Source organism: Bombus affinis, chromosome 7 (assembly GCF_024516045.1).
Source record: "Bombus affinis isolate iyBomAffi1 chromosome 7, iyBomAffi1.2, whole genome shotgun sequence".
Classification (NCBI taxonomy): Eukaryota; Metazoa; Arthropoda; class Insecta; order Hymenoptera; family Apidae; genus Bombus; species Bombus affinis.
In genome coordinates, this window is record NC_066350.1 from 4692264 (window position 1) to 4709021 (window position 16758).

General features: G+C 28.8%; 2 protein-coding genes across 2 annotated transcripts; one reads left to right on the top strand and one right to left on the bottom strand.

The window, feature by feature from the left end:
• Window positions 1-965: 965 nt before the first annotated feature.
• LOC126918855 (uncharacterized) lies at window positions 966-12288 on the bottom strand. Its single transcript, XM_050727291.1, has 4 exons — window positions 11815-12288; window positions 8632-8876; window positions 7915-8065; window positions 966-7649 (listed from the first exon to the last, which is right to left on the bottom strand). Exons 1-4 carry the CDS (start codon window positions 11945-11947, stop codon window positions 4789-4791), a joined length of 3390 nt encoding a protein of 1129 aa, XP_050583248.1. The 5' UTR covers window positions 11948-12288; the 3' UTR covers window positions 966-4788.
• A 1414-nt stretch (window positions 12289-13702) lies between these two features.
• Window positions 13703-16025, top strand: LOC126919034 (CCR4-NOT transcription complex subunit 11). The gene has a single exon (XM_050727709.1). It carries the CDS (start codon window positions 14108-14110, stop codon window positions 15470-15472), a length of 1365 nt encoding a protein of 454 aa, XP_050583666.1. The 5' UTR covers window positions 13703-14107; the 3' UTR covers window positions 15473-16025.
• Window positions 16026-16758: the final 733 nt, after the last annotated feature.

Genomic DNA, 16758 nt, shown 5'->3' on the forward strand with positions numbered 1-16758 from the left:
ATATAGCATTATATCTAATTTTGCTTACCTATTCATAAACATGAATATACATAATAGATAAACATAATATGAAAACAAAAGTTGAAAGAATGGAAATTATTAATGTTTATATCTGGAATATACATATTTTGAAATGCAATTTACTAAAATAAAAAAACATTTATAATTTAAAATAAGGTTAAAATAGATATACATACATATATCCATACGAATTCATGTTATTATTTTTAAGTGGTAAATCTACACTTAAGTTGCTTTTTTTTTTATCTTATATTTAAAATGTATTTGAAATATATATTATTTTATATCTAAAAATATTGTTGTCATATTTTATACAAGACAAAATTTTCACAAACATAAGTTTATGTATTTTGTATACCGTAACAGCTTTTGCTACTTAAATATGCATTATATATGTTTAATATTACTCAAAATGAATATGTAAATTTTAGCACAATAAATTAAACAATGTTTAACGTATAAAGTTTATGATATATATTACAGATTTTGGATTTTTAGATAGTTACCTTTTTATTCAACCACTTCATAAATATATGTTTAGATACAATTGTTTAAATTTTTGTGTATGTCATCCAGTATTTTGTAATGAATTTACTTTTATCAGATAAAATTCAGTTGAAATGACACGTATACGTCGAAAGTAAAATTTATATCAAATTGTGGTCCTCAGTTTTTCATTTGAAATATCTTCCGAGTATAGTCCTCAATTCGATGATAAATTTTTATCGATAATTTTTTAATTTATAAAAGTACGATCGATTCCAACGAAATTGTAAACTAAATGTGAAGATAGGAAAAATATTTTTAAAATACATACAAATTTGTATCTTTGTTATTTTATACAGCTAAACTAAAAATTAATTATCATAATTGCTTAAATCTTGTTAAGCATCGAAGAAAACTGGTCTCATAGCTATATAATGAAATGATTAAAATACATCAGATTATAAGTATCAATAACATATATTTACAACATTTTACATACATCAGACGATTCGAAAAATTTCGTATCGTTGCAAGAAGTCTAGTTAAATACAGAAAACGGAGTTTTGTTTAATATATGTATGCGTATTATATAGATATTTTCTAAACTGTTACATTCGTTTTGTTAGTAAATACTTGTCTGATTCTTTATTTTTAACATTAATGTCTATAATTTTATTACAATATTTTGCACTTTATGATTATATATGGTCCAATAAAATCCTTCATTTTGTTAGATTCTTATATAATAAGAATCGTTTACAGTAGATAACAATTAAGGAACGCATAAAAATAGCAATATACAAGAAATGGGAATGTTTAAATAGCATTGTTTACAGATTAGTACAAAATGTTCTTGGACAATATTAGCAGCAGATAAATACTACTGAAGATATTCCCTCTTTTTTATTTTAAAACTTCAATTTCTTTTTTTAACATCGAAATGAACTAATCTGTTTTGTTTAATTTGTTAAGTTAATACTAAGAAAAATGTAAAATCATTCAACATGTGACTCAGATGGATTTCACATGTATAGTACATTATTTTGGCGTACATATAAAAAAATTTTACTTAATTACTTTCCTAAAAATTACAAACTGTTATTTAAGTCTTAGTAATGTTAAGAACTCTAAAGAAAATTTAATTATAATAAAGTTGTCATTTTTGATCATTTGCCTCTTGAATTGAATCATGCATAACGAAACATCCGTAACTGGCCTCTATTTACAACAAAAAACATTTCTAACTGTACACTCTTTTGCTTAATAAAAATGTATATATATATTATTTAACAAATAAAATTGTATTTTAATTTTGAAGAAATTACGAAATAGATGACTTATTTTAGCAAACATGATCTTATATTTACATATAAAATTATTTCAAGAAGTAAAATTTAGTTTTCACTATCAATACCAATCTAAGGCATGTTTAAACATATATCATTATTTCACTTAAAAATTAAGATATTTTTTTTGCATAATTTGCATAATTTATATATTTATTTAATTTCTTATACAAGAAATTATTTTTCGAATTATTATATTCACATATGCACACAGCCTTATAAATAATCGAAATGCACACAGGATGGTTCTAAAACAGGTTACCGAATAAACAGACTAGAAAGAGCACCTATATTTCAACCAAAATCCTACACATGTATTAAATTATTGTCAAGTTTCAAATATGAAAAAGATTGATATAATAATTTTGAAAGTATGCTTTTATATTTATATTTGTGACATCTCATTTAATTTATAAGATCAGTATGAAAGAATAGATCTATTTAGAATTTATGTAAATGATATATATGTATATAAATACTATTTTTTTCTATAAGAAATAATTTTCTATATTTGAAATTGAAGCCATGATGAAATGGATTTGCGTCAATAACAATTTTAAATATAAAACTGTGTGATTATTTTTGCATCTCAAATATTCAATATTGATGAGATAATAATTTGAAACACTTCCTACCCTAAAATTACATGCACATACAAAACGTTGATATGATTTATAAGTGAAGATGAATAAAGTGAGAGATAATATTATGTAATTATAATTATGACAAATTATTGATTGCTTATTTCACTAATCTGTTAAATCAATGTATAATTAGCTTCTTGAAATTGTCCTATATACATATATACGTATAATATAATGTTTTATTATGTTCCCTTGTTTTTCAAATATTCTCAATTAACAATATATAGTGGACGGATTTAATAACATGAAATAGAATCTTTAAATGTTTACTATATATAATATATATCAATAAACAAATGTGGCAAAATTCTGTGTACATATATTCATAGTATTTTGCAGCAAACTGCAGTGAAATGGCGAGTAACATGAGGTAAAGATGATTGTTACATTTTTGTCATTTTTTTTTTTATTTTTCTTCAATGATGATTACTTTGCCGTAAATTTGTCTGTATTAATATTTATTTAAAATGAAGAAAATATGATTATATAGAAGAATTATGAAAATACCAAAATCATGATTCCTACAACAGATAGAACATATTTTCTAGTGTAGAAAGTTTAGAAGGTTAGAAGTTTAATAGAGAAACTTTTATTTGGTAAAATAATAATGTAATAGAATTTGATAATGTATACAAACATATTGCTATACTGTTTGTATAACCAAAGCTTTATAACTGGTTTTGTCGTCGTTTATCGTTATATTATATTTTTTATGTACATTTTATAATATAAACATTGTTTATAAGCTTTCATATGAGCTATTTTTGTAAAAAGATGTTAATAATTATCAGCATTGTTTAAAAAATATTCGTTTTATATTTAAAAAATGATACTATTATAATTATTCATTTATTTTTTATATGGAATGATAATGCATGGTAATAAAATAGTATGGATATTATATAATATTCGTACATTATAATAACATTATTTCATATTGTTATAGTTTTGCTTTGCCCCATGTTACCCTATTATTGTTAATATTGCGTTAATATAAAGTACAGTATAAAAAATGAATTTTTACTACAGTCATATCCATAAATATTTATATTTTTACACATATAAAAAAATTTAGAAAAACTTATAATAAATATTTTTGCCTCGTACTGAATTTGTGTTGATCAAATTGTGAAATATCATCTAATATCAATAATCGAATCAATAATTTTAGTGTTAACATTTTCATATATCATATGGTCATTAGTTAGTAGGTATTTATTATCTTAAAATTTGTTTAATAATTATACACATGTATATGTAAATTTCTAATAAATCGTGATTTAATACACGCATAAATCATTTATTGCAATAGATCATCTATCACAGTACTGATAGTATACGAGCATTCGATAGATAAAAAATATTCAAATATATATACATATAGTAATAATTAATATATTAAAAAATTTACAATATTTTAAATTTGTTTTCATAAAATGTGAATTTTGAATGATTTTGCTAATTATATTGTTTCTATGAATTATATATTTATAATTAAGTTAATTAATATTATATTTGAAATTTCAATAATATGGATTTGTATAATTATTGCTCATTTATAACCATGTATTATGTAAATGTATTAATAATTTCATTAATCTATTTCTGGAATATTTTAAACCATAGTCTTGTGATTTCTTATTATTGTAACAAAATATGATGTTTAAAAACGCGCGTGCAAAATACATACAATTTTTGGTATGTATGATACTCTTTAATACTGTACTATTTTACACAGATGCGAATCATATATAATACAAATTCTAATTGTAATAATTTTTAAAACAAGAAATGTGTTATAAAATAAATATAATTATAACAACAAATATTTTTATCAAATGATCAAAAAACATGTTTTTTTTAAACAAGAGCCAGTCTTTTCAGAAGATTGAGGAAGATACTAGGTAAAATTTTCTTCGACTAGTTCAAGAGCAGATCTATTCTGGATGAGCACTATAAGTAGTACATACATATTACGATCGATGTGATTTCTCCATGTGAAGAAGTTTAAGTACAGTATATTCTAATTTTAGCTATATATAGTATTAAAATTTTCATACTTGATTATAATATCTGTCTTATTCCTGTACTAAAAAAAAAAAAAAAAAGAAATGATTAGTAAAAAAAATGTTGCTAATAATTTGCAATGTTTAGAATTGCTCCTTCAGTTTATAATATGTATTTATTACTTTCAATCTAAAACCTCGAAAACATTATTGATTATTTGTAATTCGCTAATACTTTATTCTTATGTCCGATTTTATTTCTTATTTCCTAAAATAATTTATCGATCATGTCTCTGCGGACCAATTATCTGGTTGTTTGATTTCATGAGACGCGTCTGAACCATCTGAATCTTTCGATTCATTAGATTTATATTCGGTTACATAAATAACTTGTTTTTCCGCATTTCCTTTTTTATTAGATTTCGTAATGTCTGTTCTTCTGGGAGGAACGGGAGGCTTTTTATTAGTTGTAGGTTTTCCATTTGAAGTCGTTTTGATTTCGTTTTGCATCGGTTTCTTACCCTTACTTTCCACTGTGGAAAGCGTTTCACTGCTCTCGTTGTCATCTTCTTGAAATTCCTCTCTATTAGTAGAAAGTTTGATTTCCGTAATATAAGTCGTTTTTTGTGGCATTGGCGTATCTGGGAGTGGTGGTCGATTATCAAAGTCTTGTGGATTATAATCCATTGATTCACCAACTAACCCGCTATCTTCACTGTTTTCACCACTTGAAACACTAATATTATTAATGTTACGACGATCCTCACGGTCAAATAAGTTTTTGTTATTTATAGTTACACCAGAACCGAATTCGTATTCGTCTTCGTCTTCGTCATTTTCTCGATCGATTCTTTGATTTATGGGGACTCCAATTACTCGTCTTGACGACGAGTTCGAATTTAGTGATGACTTTTCACTTCTACTTTCTTTATCTTTAAGCGTAGATCCATGGATATGGGACATCGAGACTTGTTCCTTTTCGTCGTTAATTGTTATCGAATTGGAACTACTACCTTCCATTGAATTGGGAGAATAATCTTGTAAAGGTATTGGGGTTGATGATCTTTTTGTAAATGATTTTTTCTTGCAGGTTTCATGACGATTACAGTTCTCTTCGCATGCATGGCATCCTCTCTTAATATTAATTTTTGTCACTGGTTCTTCATTGACAGATTTTTTACCGGCATATGAAATCATTTCATTCGACGTTAATGAACTATCTTCCTTCCAGTTTTTGAAACGAAATAAGTCATGCTTAGAGGAATCTAATAATGTCGGCTTTTGTACGTATGTTTCAAAATGTTTCAAAGCTTTCTCGAAATCTTTATTCACTATTTTTTCATCATGATCCGAAAATTGTTCATTTAGTATCATACTATCATTGTTAAGATCATCGGGTAATGAGATTTCCTTTTTAAATTGTAATTCTACTTCTTCAACTGTAGGACTTTTAATAACATTTCCATCATTAACAATTCTGATCAGAGAATTATCTTCATCTGGATTGAACATTCGTTCTGCATGAATAAATTCTTCTGTAAGTCTTTTGCTCAAGGGAAGATTATAAAGTTCGATACTAGTTTCGTCGTCTGTAGGATTTAGTTCTTTCGAGTCAGAAGTTTCATCTTTTAACTTAATTTCTATAGAAGACTTAGATCGTTCGAGCGAACCATTACTCTTTTTTCTAATTTTTGATCTTTGCGACTTATCTTCCGAATCCTGTTTTTTACGCCATACAACATCTTCTAAATTACCCCATTCATTCGACTTTTTCAACAATCTTCTATCAAAAGTATCCATTTGATCAAGTTTAGTTAAATCTTCCGTAGATTCATTAATATCCTCCGGTGGTAGAGGTGCTTTACGTTTCTTCGTGCCGGTATCAGTCATATCCAGACTTTGTGCTCTTTCAAGCGTCGCCGACGTTCTGCATTCGTACTTTGATAGATCACCTAAGCTCGCAGCTTTCCTGTAAACATCGTCTTCTTCATCTTCGTCGTTATTTGTCTCCGGTACAGGTGTCCGATGAATTGTAATATCAGCCGAGTTCAATTCGATAGTCGTAAAACTGTTTTGAATTTCGCTGTCAGTGTCAGATTCAGAATGTCTTCCATCAATTATCAAAGTTTCTACTTTTTCTTCTACACGTGGATCTACTCTCTCTGTAGTTTCGCGTACTTTCTTTATATATTCGGATAAAGAATCCGTATAATCAGTAATGCTACTGATTTCATCTTCTTTTCTCAAATCGTATTCTTTCGTAGCCGACGAATTTTTCTTCATAGTAGAAGTACATTCGATTTCGTAATTATTGCTTTTTGGTGGTGGTGGAGCTTTCCTTTTATTCTTTTGCTGATTTTTGGAATCCTCTACCTCGATGGAATCTATATTTTTTGGCATATTTAATAGCTCAGAACTATTTTTTCGGTTTCTACGAGCGGCCATAGCTGCGTTATGAACTTCTGTTGGTACTTCGGATGGTACGTGAATCGACGCATCACTAAGTTTGCTGCTTTTATTTAATGTATCGTTATGCAGTTCGAAGGTATCATTTTTCCCCTTAGGAACTTGCAATACTTGTGACGTTTGCTGACATTGAGCTTCTTCCTTTTTGTCACCAACTCTGGAAGCTTCGTTCATATTTGACAAATGTTTCTCTGTATCGAGTTTCTTTGAATGTTTTCTTTCAAGATTTGTGTTATGTTCATTTTGATTTTCAATGCGATGAACAGTTCCATCAAGGGAGGGTAAAACTTTAATACCAAATTTATAGTGATTGCCCTTGGACTCGTCATGACATTTTTCAAATATTTGACTATTTGGTGTGGATTTTGTGGATTTTAAAGTCGAATTCATCGTCGAATAGTTAGAATTGATAGAGTCATTCGGATCAACTATGAAGAGTCTTTTCGCAATACTCTTCGATTGTGAGAGTTCTGGAATTGATTGACTCCTGTATAAAGGATGGCAAATTCTTGCCGCGCTGGGACCAACACTTTTTTTCAAAAGTGTGGTTGGCTTCGATCCAATTCCACCGCTTTCTACCTCGAGCTTTACGTCGTATGGGGAAGCATAACTTAAAATCGTTAAGGCATCTTCGTAAACCATATTCCGAAAACTGATTTTTACACTAGCTATACGATCACCTGTGAATATAGTAATGGAAAAGAATTAAGTTCCTTCAAATTTATTGCTATTTACGTATATTTAATATTTAATAAGGGTGACTCTACGTACAAGAATAAGTCGGAGATGTGGAATAAAATTCTTTTAACCGAATCTTCGTTTTCAAGAGAATCGAATTTGAAAATATGTCAAGTAAATTTAAAATTGGCTAATTATCGACTGGTTATAAAGGTATAACGATTGCTTTAAAATATTTAATTCTCGGATATAAAAATAACGACTAACCTGGATGTATTCGACCGGATTCCGATGCAGGTCCACGATGTAGAAGATCTTTAACAAAGATTCCTTCTCTCATATTGCCACAAATATTAAATCCCAGCCCTGTGAAATCTCGGCTTTTTAAGCTGACTATATTGATCCTTGTTGCTTTTGGCTGCATAAAAAGAAATCTCTGATTAGTCGAATTGAAAATAACACATTATCGATAATTGCAATGTTACAAGTATTATTTCTTTCAACAAATCATATTACACATATTAAAATGATATTTAACATATTCTTCTCCTATTCCTTTAAATCATCAGTGTTCTTTGATCTACATAGGAAACTTCGATTTTATTATATTACGTGCTTCTTCTTATATTCACTTCTTACATACATTTCAAACGTTCATTTTGTACAAATTAGCTTTATAATTCGACTCATACGCCATGGACTTCCTCCTCGCCAAGAAACATAAAGGCACGTATCGAAGATGGCTAGATTAACTGTACATCCAACCAAATTTGGCTATGCACAATACCTTCTATGTTTGGAATATTGAAACGAAATGTTTATTTTATAATCACTGTAGCCTGCTTCATCGAAAACTTTTACATCGCTTACTACAGAGGAAGATATGCATATTCTTTTCGTATTTTTCTTACAGCGTTATGTCTTCATTTGCAATATAGCTTCTGTATTAAATCGTGAAACGGGTGAAGAAGAGATAAAACTTACCCCAAGGCACGAATCGTCGAGAGTTTTTCGTTTATCGGTGCGGTTAGTCGAGCCCAGTCCTAAGGATGTCCAGGAGGTAGACCATCGTGCAGAATCTTTGCTTGAAGTGTCTCCAGTTGTCAGAGACACCGGTACCTCTCGAATTCGGTTAGTTGACGATGTTGTGACATCCTTGAAACAAGGATTGTCAAAGGCATAGGCTTCTTCGACGATTTCTGGATCAGTCACCAGTACTAAGTGTTTTCCTAAAGATATTCCTTTGATATTATTATTGATCGAGATTAATTATTTCAAAGCATTAAAAATGAATGTTTTCATAGGACTTACTTTTAAAATATACTTTTATAATAAATAAAATAAATTCTCATGGCGGAATACTTGGCCTGGAAAATTATTATATAAGTATTTGAATTTTAAATTACTTTCTATCTGAGTAAATGTTCAATAGATATTATTTTTCGCTTAACCATATTGCCTATCTATCGGAATTTGATATATTTTTTTACATGACATTGTTATCGCATAAGCTACGCTTATAGTAATTTAACTACTCCTTCTCTGTTTACAAATTGTAACATATTCCGATATGTTATATAAAAATAAGAAATTTTTTAAAAGATACATTAATTAACAGAACGAATACGATTTTTATGGTATACGTATAATACGCGTTTATTCGATATCGTTGTAGTTCGTTGATGCCAGCTACTGCTTGAATTATCTGATTCCGCCTGTTCGTGCTCATTTATGTTCATTTGTTATAATATACAGACGGATCTTAATAAGCGCCAAGAAAGTTAAGTTTTACGATCCTGAAAGAAAAACTGAGATACAAACGCGTGTTATACGAACAACAGAAAACTCTTTTATTACGCTATTACTAATTAATATTACATATTGACTTAACGGTCTAGACGAATAGATTATATGTACATACGTACGATGCATTAAACGACGCATCGAATTAATATGAAAAAAATTATGTATATAAGGAAATATAATGGATATTGGTCATTTTAGAGATATTTGAGAGATATTACGTAAATTATATTACTACATACGGTGACATCATTCTTTAGATTTGCGCTTATTTGCCGCGTTTAGCATACTCTTGTCTGCCTACTACGTTTACGCATATATTAAAAATTACATGTTACTCTGGTTGTTTCAAAGTGCATTTTTCATTTTTACGAAGAAACTTAAATCGTGTAATAAGTTCGATTCTCCTCGGTAGATTTAATTTACACGATTAGTCAGTTTCGTTATTATTCAGTTCCTTCTACTAATTTATAATAAAATTTATAATAAAGAAAAACTAATTTATAATAAGAATATATGTATGTACTGGTGTACTATGTATCGCATATGTACCAGGAAGTACTATACGGTACACAGACTGAGTGGTATATGTATGTATATGTAGTACAATATATTATCGAGATAGTAAAGTAAATTTCGACTGGCCTTTGTATAACGAACAATAACTTCAATTTGTGTATTTTAAGAATATTTGTTTACTATAAATGCTTTAAATTTACTTTGAAACATTATCACTCTACTACTATGCTCATCATTTGACCAGATAATGATTAATTTTATATGTGTGTCTGTTTCTCTACACATTTATATAAAAGTTAATCAATATTAAATATAAATTTTTACCATTAAATGAATCGCTATTTATATCCAATGTATCAAATATTTTCAATTATAACAGAGTTCTTATAATTTGAATCGATTATTTCAGATAGTCTCAGATTCCATTTATCCATTATTAGGTAATTCGATACTTGTTAAGTAACATCATTTTTAAGTAACAACATTCATTTGTCGCTGTTAATATCTTTTCCTACTGTACTTGCTATTATTATTTTAACTTTTATTTTCATTATATATTTATACAATCATATTCATTTCGCAATTGATTAAACTTTCATTTCTACAAATTAATTTTGCGTGTGATTTAAATTTCAAACAGAATTAATAAATATTTATAAATGCAATTATCATTTATGCTAAGCGATATAAGTAACTATAATTATATAGGAATTTTTTCTAACTATTTGGTAATTCCGAGGTAAGTAAAAGAAAAGAAAGAAAAGGAGAAAAGTTCAAAAATTGAATTGGTAGTTCTTCTTATATTTATATGTTATTTTGAATTGAAAAACATTGCTTAACTATCTATATCGGTTCTGTACCAATTTAACGTTCCACATGTAGTATATTCTATAATCCTAAAAGTCGATCCCAAAGTAAAGAATGCACATTCCGTAGGAGATATTTTACATTCTAATCTGTAAACATCATTCCACCAGATAGAGATTCCAATGTATCGAGCTAGAGAGACTTTCGTGTCTTATTGTGTCTCTCGAGTGGCACTTCAAGGTCTACCTTTTGCGTGGATATACGCATCAATTGCGACGCAATAGCGAAAAGGTTTGTAATATGCAACACACGTTGATAGAATGTACGAAATGACAAGGAATATTTCTTTGAATTTCTTTTATCACGATATATATCGTTCTATTATCTCTAATTATTCATGTAAAATTTTTATGACAATTCTTCGGAGATTAACCAATCTACTTAGTAGGTCATTTCAATAGATAGATCTTTTCTACATTTTCAATGACACACGATGTTTTGGTTTACAGAATGTTTTACATCACAAAGTTGTATTATTGAGAAACATCGATTAGTTACATAATTGTATTTCTTTCATCTATCAGTTCATCAGTTGTGTCTAAATTGCCCAACTTTCAGTCGATCGATTAGAAAACATGCATATAATTGTTCCGCGTGCCAGGGCGGAGTTCGTTTGCATCGTGCATTTGATGTATTTCTATAGAAGTTGCGGAGAAATAACGCGTAGGAATAAATTCCGATTTATTGTGCAATAAACCTCATCGACTTTGCATATGCGCCTGGTATCGTAAAAGTATGACTACAAGTCGGTAAGTGCAACAAATTGTTATCCTCAATGATAAAATACCATTGGTTCTTTGAATGAGCAAATTAGTTGTCGCAAGAAGGTCGTTGCAATAGCTTGAATTTAACAGCTAGAGCGCGCTCGAGCGAACACAGGATCATGAATGTAAACCACGATCTGTCATTACGAATCCTATGACACATTATTACCGGCAGTTGATAGGATTTCTATATCTATGAAATACGAGGACTCACCCTTGTGCCTACGCCACTGTCTGTAAAGGAGCGCAGCAACCAGCAGCAGGAGAATTGTTGTAAGGAAAGTACCGATTACAGCCCCTGCCACATTTCCTGCCCCAAAACAGGTATCTCGTGGCTCGTCCTCCATTGCTCCTTCTTAAACTCTCCTTCGATGCATTTCCAACCTGGCTGCTGCAGCGTACTCACGTTTCTTCTCCAAGAAATATCCGTCCTAAACCTTTGAACAGACTAGGCTTCACACTGTTCACCGCGATTCCATTCGATGTGCACAAGAAGACATTATTTTCACTTCGTGAGTCGTTGCCCTTTACCGAAGAATCAGCACCGCGATCGGAAACCGTCCTACTGCCGTGACACCGTGCACGATACTAAAGAGAAAGAGAAGAAGTAGTAAGAGAAAGAGAAAAGAGAGAACGGCCCCATGGATCGAGTAAAACAGGTAGCTGCGCAACAGGTGCTTCTGCCTATGAGGTGGGGATTCCATCTCTGCACAATTTACAGAGGTCCGGGGGCAGGGAGGGAACGAGTATGCGAGATCAGTGGGGGACCCTGGCATTCCTTCACCGTTTCAGAGCTGACCGTATTTCTCATACCTCATACCTAGCCTAGAAGTATTGCATGAATGTAAGCCGTAGGAGTGTAAAGAAATGCTTCTTATATGGATTAATTTTTATAAAGCGGAAACGCACGCGCCGCTATTGTTACAAATCATTTTTCAAGAATAATTCACAACCCTTGAATGATGATACATCAGCCAATAGTATATATTATTTGATAAAAGTATTTAAGAAAATGATAATAAATCAATGATTAACGTGTAATTTGGATGAATACATACAATACGTATAGAGGTAATTAGGAGATGAAAATTTCAAATCTTTCATATATGATGTTAAATTACTATATAAGTAATAATAAGAAAATAGAATATAACTACTAATAAGAAAATAGAATTTTAGAAAATAGAATATTATTAGTTTGTGACTGTTATTTATCACTTAAATTTTACATAAGGATTATTGTTAACTAAACTTTTGCTAATGTGTAATAATGTGTAAATCGACTTAAAAAGCAAAAAAGTTGTTTTAAAAGTACCATTACTATAAAAAGTTACATTTACTAACATTATTAGATAATAATTATAAATTCCTTAAACTATGAATGATCAAACTTACAACTATCTTTTATCTTAGCAAATCTAAATATACTTTGAGCGTGTCATAATGCGCTATTTCTATACATATACATATATATAGTTCTTTCTAATTTATATAGTTTCTATACACCGGAAATTCTCAAGCAAAAAGATATAGATCGTAATCTGAAAAAATATAGTTCATTTCATTTTCTTTCTTTATTGTAAGCTGAAATTTTACATATAATGGTTTTAGATATTAAGTATTTTTTCAGGATGAAGATATGTATTGAAGATTTGTACATGGATGAAATATGGATATATATATATTTCATTCATATACAAATTAAATGTATATATATATAATTAAGAATGTAGCATATTATATATGAGTATTATTTACTTGTAATAAACAATTTGAAAACACATATACATAATATGTATCTGTTTAATGTTATATAGTTTTATTAACAACAGAATTGCACAGTGTAACCAGAGATATTCATATACGAACTATTTATATATATTTGTTTTTAGTTTTAGACTAATTAAATAATATTTACTAATAAGAACAATAAAAAGAAATAGAGCATTTCAAAATATGGACTTTTGGAAAGAATCGTATAAGTTTGTAAATTATTTCAGACACAACTAATCTGTACATAAATTTATCAACAAATGTATGAAATTATATTGATGCATATACATATGTTGCATGAGTTTTGAAATTGGCGCGATACAAATAATGAAATAGATAGCGCTAAAGTAGTTTGCTGTTACTACGATATAGTACATATATTTCTACTGTTTCTACTATTTTTTCTAAAATTCTATACACTCAATTCCATACTACGATAGAAATGATTCATTATTTTCTATTGAGTTGATAGTATGGTCGTATAATTGAATCCTACATGTATTCCTACGTGTAGTCCTACATGTATTCTAGTCATAACCTGTAAAGTAACAAATAAAAAATGTGACAAAATTAAATGTATATAATACTAAAATACTGTAAGTTGATATGTTATATGTAATTAATAATTTAAGAAATGGATTACTATATTTGAACCTCGATATTCATGAATATAATCGTGGAAAAAAGATATAATCGAGGTGCTATAACCTAGTTCAATCTGTTATTGAGGCATTATGACGCTTAGTCCGAAAGATTTATCAAAATTATTGGATATCCTTGAAGAAGAAAATCTGGATACGAGTTTGGAAAATCTTTGTAATCAGTTACATCAAATATTTCCGAAAGAAGATCGATTTAAAGTGGGAATGACATTGGTTCTCCTTTTACAGCATATAGATTTATTGCCAAAAAATGTTCAACGTATAATAGCAGTTGCATTGTTATTTGACCTTTATAGAGGAGAAACACTAGCATCGACACCATTTGCACCTGTTTTTGTACAGGTTTTAAGATCCCAAGAAGATACAAATAATGGAGTACCAAAGACAAATTTTTCAGGACACATACCAGTTTTATCACAATGTGAAAGAAATCTTTTAATAAGTTTACTGGGATATAACCAAAAGGACATTTTAAAGAAAACTCCAAGACAAATTGTGGATGAATTGTATTTTGTATCTGTACCACCTGTTGACTTAAGTAATTTACAAGTACAACTAGCAGAGCGTCGTTCAGAATTACCTTCCATCGCCAAATGTGGAAATCCTGTGATCTTACCTGATATGGATCATTCTAAAGTAACAGAGATCGATAAAAATGCAACAAAAAACATGACAGAAGTTTTAACTGCCAATGATCCACCTTTATGTAGTCAAAGTTATCAACCTGAGTTTTTAAGATTAGTACCCCCTCTTTATCGCTCAGTCGATGAATTACCATGGTTCAATATCACAGAACCATCTCAATTTACAATTGAATATGATACTACTATGTGTGTCTCAAATTTTGCTGGTGCAGAAGCTCGCAGATTAATGGGCAAAGCATTCAAAAGTGTACTGACGTTACAACAACAACAGCATCTTGTTAATGAATTGGATAAAGATCCAAAACTGGTATATCATATTGGTCTTACTCCAGGAAAGCTACCAGATTTGGTAGAGAATAACCCTTTGATCGCAATTGAAGTTTTGTTGAAACTTATGCAATCGAGTCAAATAACAGAATATTTTAGTGTTTTGGTAAATATGGAGATGTCTCTTCATTCAATGGAAGTAGTCAATAGGTTAACTACTACTGTGGATCTACCTACAGAATTTGTTCATTTATACATTAGTAATTGCATCTCTACTTGTGAAACTATAAAAGATCGTTATATGCAGAATCGGTTAGTACGTTTGGTTTGTGTTTTTCTGCAATCCTTAATTAGGAACAAAATCATAAATGTGAAAGAACTCTTTATTGAAGTGCAAGCATTTTGCATTGAATTTAGCCGCATTAGGGAAGCTGCAGCTCTTTTTCGCCTACTTAAACAACTTGAATCTGGTGACATTGGTGGATTGAATGCACCACCTACTAATAATAAATTGGATATGTGTTAACATAGTAGATAATATACTTTTCAAATATTTAATAGAAAATTAATAGAGCTATGAAGTTTTGTAACTATTTTTTTATGAACAAAATTACAACGAATTAAAATATTTATATATAATTGATGTTTATGTATAATTTTAGCATTTGATAAGTAAATTATTAGCTATCATTTATTTTTGATTAAGTGTTAACATACTTCATAATATTTTCATTAAAATAATTAAAAGAAAAAGTGTTTTTGCAATAATGTATATATTATTGCAAACTTTACTAGTATACTTTGTATATAAAGTATGCTTATTCATCTTTCATAATTTTTGTGCTAGAACTATGTGAAATATATGTATACTATCTATTATCATAGATATATTGTAATATATATGTCTTAAAAAATAATGTATGTTTCCTAATAATTAATAAAAAATTGCATAAATTGCACTTAGGAAAAAATAAAATGGACTATTATTTGCGCTCAGATGAAATATTTTTTGTTACTATGTAGTTTTTAATATTTGTATATTACATTATCAAGGTTAATAAAATCTTACAAAATATTAACATGTCATAAACATTTATTACATGAAATAAAGGATACAATAGACATAAACAATAAATTCTAATATTTAATTATATTACATTGTCACTAATGTCGCCTTTCTGATTCATTCAAGGCATTGTTTACTGTTTATGCAATACAGCCATCATTGTTATTTACTACAATCAACTTAATTGTTAGTATTCTAAATTATTTTCTACTATATTATTTATAATACATAACAAATATATATCTTCATTCTATATTTGTGTATACATATAATGTAAACTTTCCGTTTTAATGATCTCACTACTTTGCTATATTAGTGTTGATACTACAAAAATACAAATAAAAGCTGTGATTTCTGTTAGTAAGCTATACATAACAACAAGCTGTATAAAAGTAAAAATAGAATAAATGTGTGAACTATTTATAGCATGTGAATCACCACATTTGTAACTTTTGTAACACTGTTACGTTTTTTGTGTACGTATATGTATCTACATAGATTACATTTTACCATCTACTTCAGAAATAACTCATGAATCAAGAATAAAACCATATTCATTGAGAATATCCGTTTCATTATATTTCAAGTAATTTGTAAAATAAATTCAATGATCTATTGCAAGATTATCTTTGAATATTTTCGGATGGAAATTAATATGTTCTTTAATAAAAGCCAATGTAATTCTTATGCCGTATAACTCTATGAGACTCATTCGGAGTTAAAAAAAAAAAAAAGGGGGGGAAAGA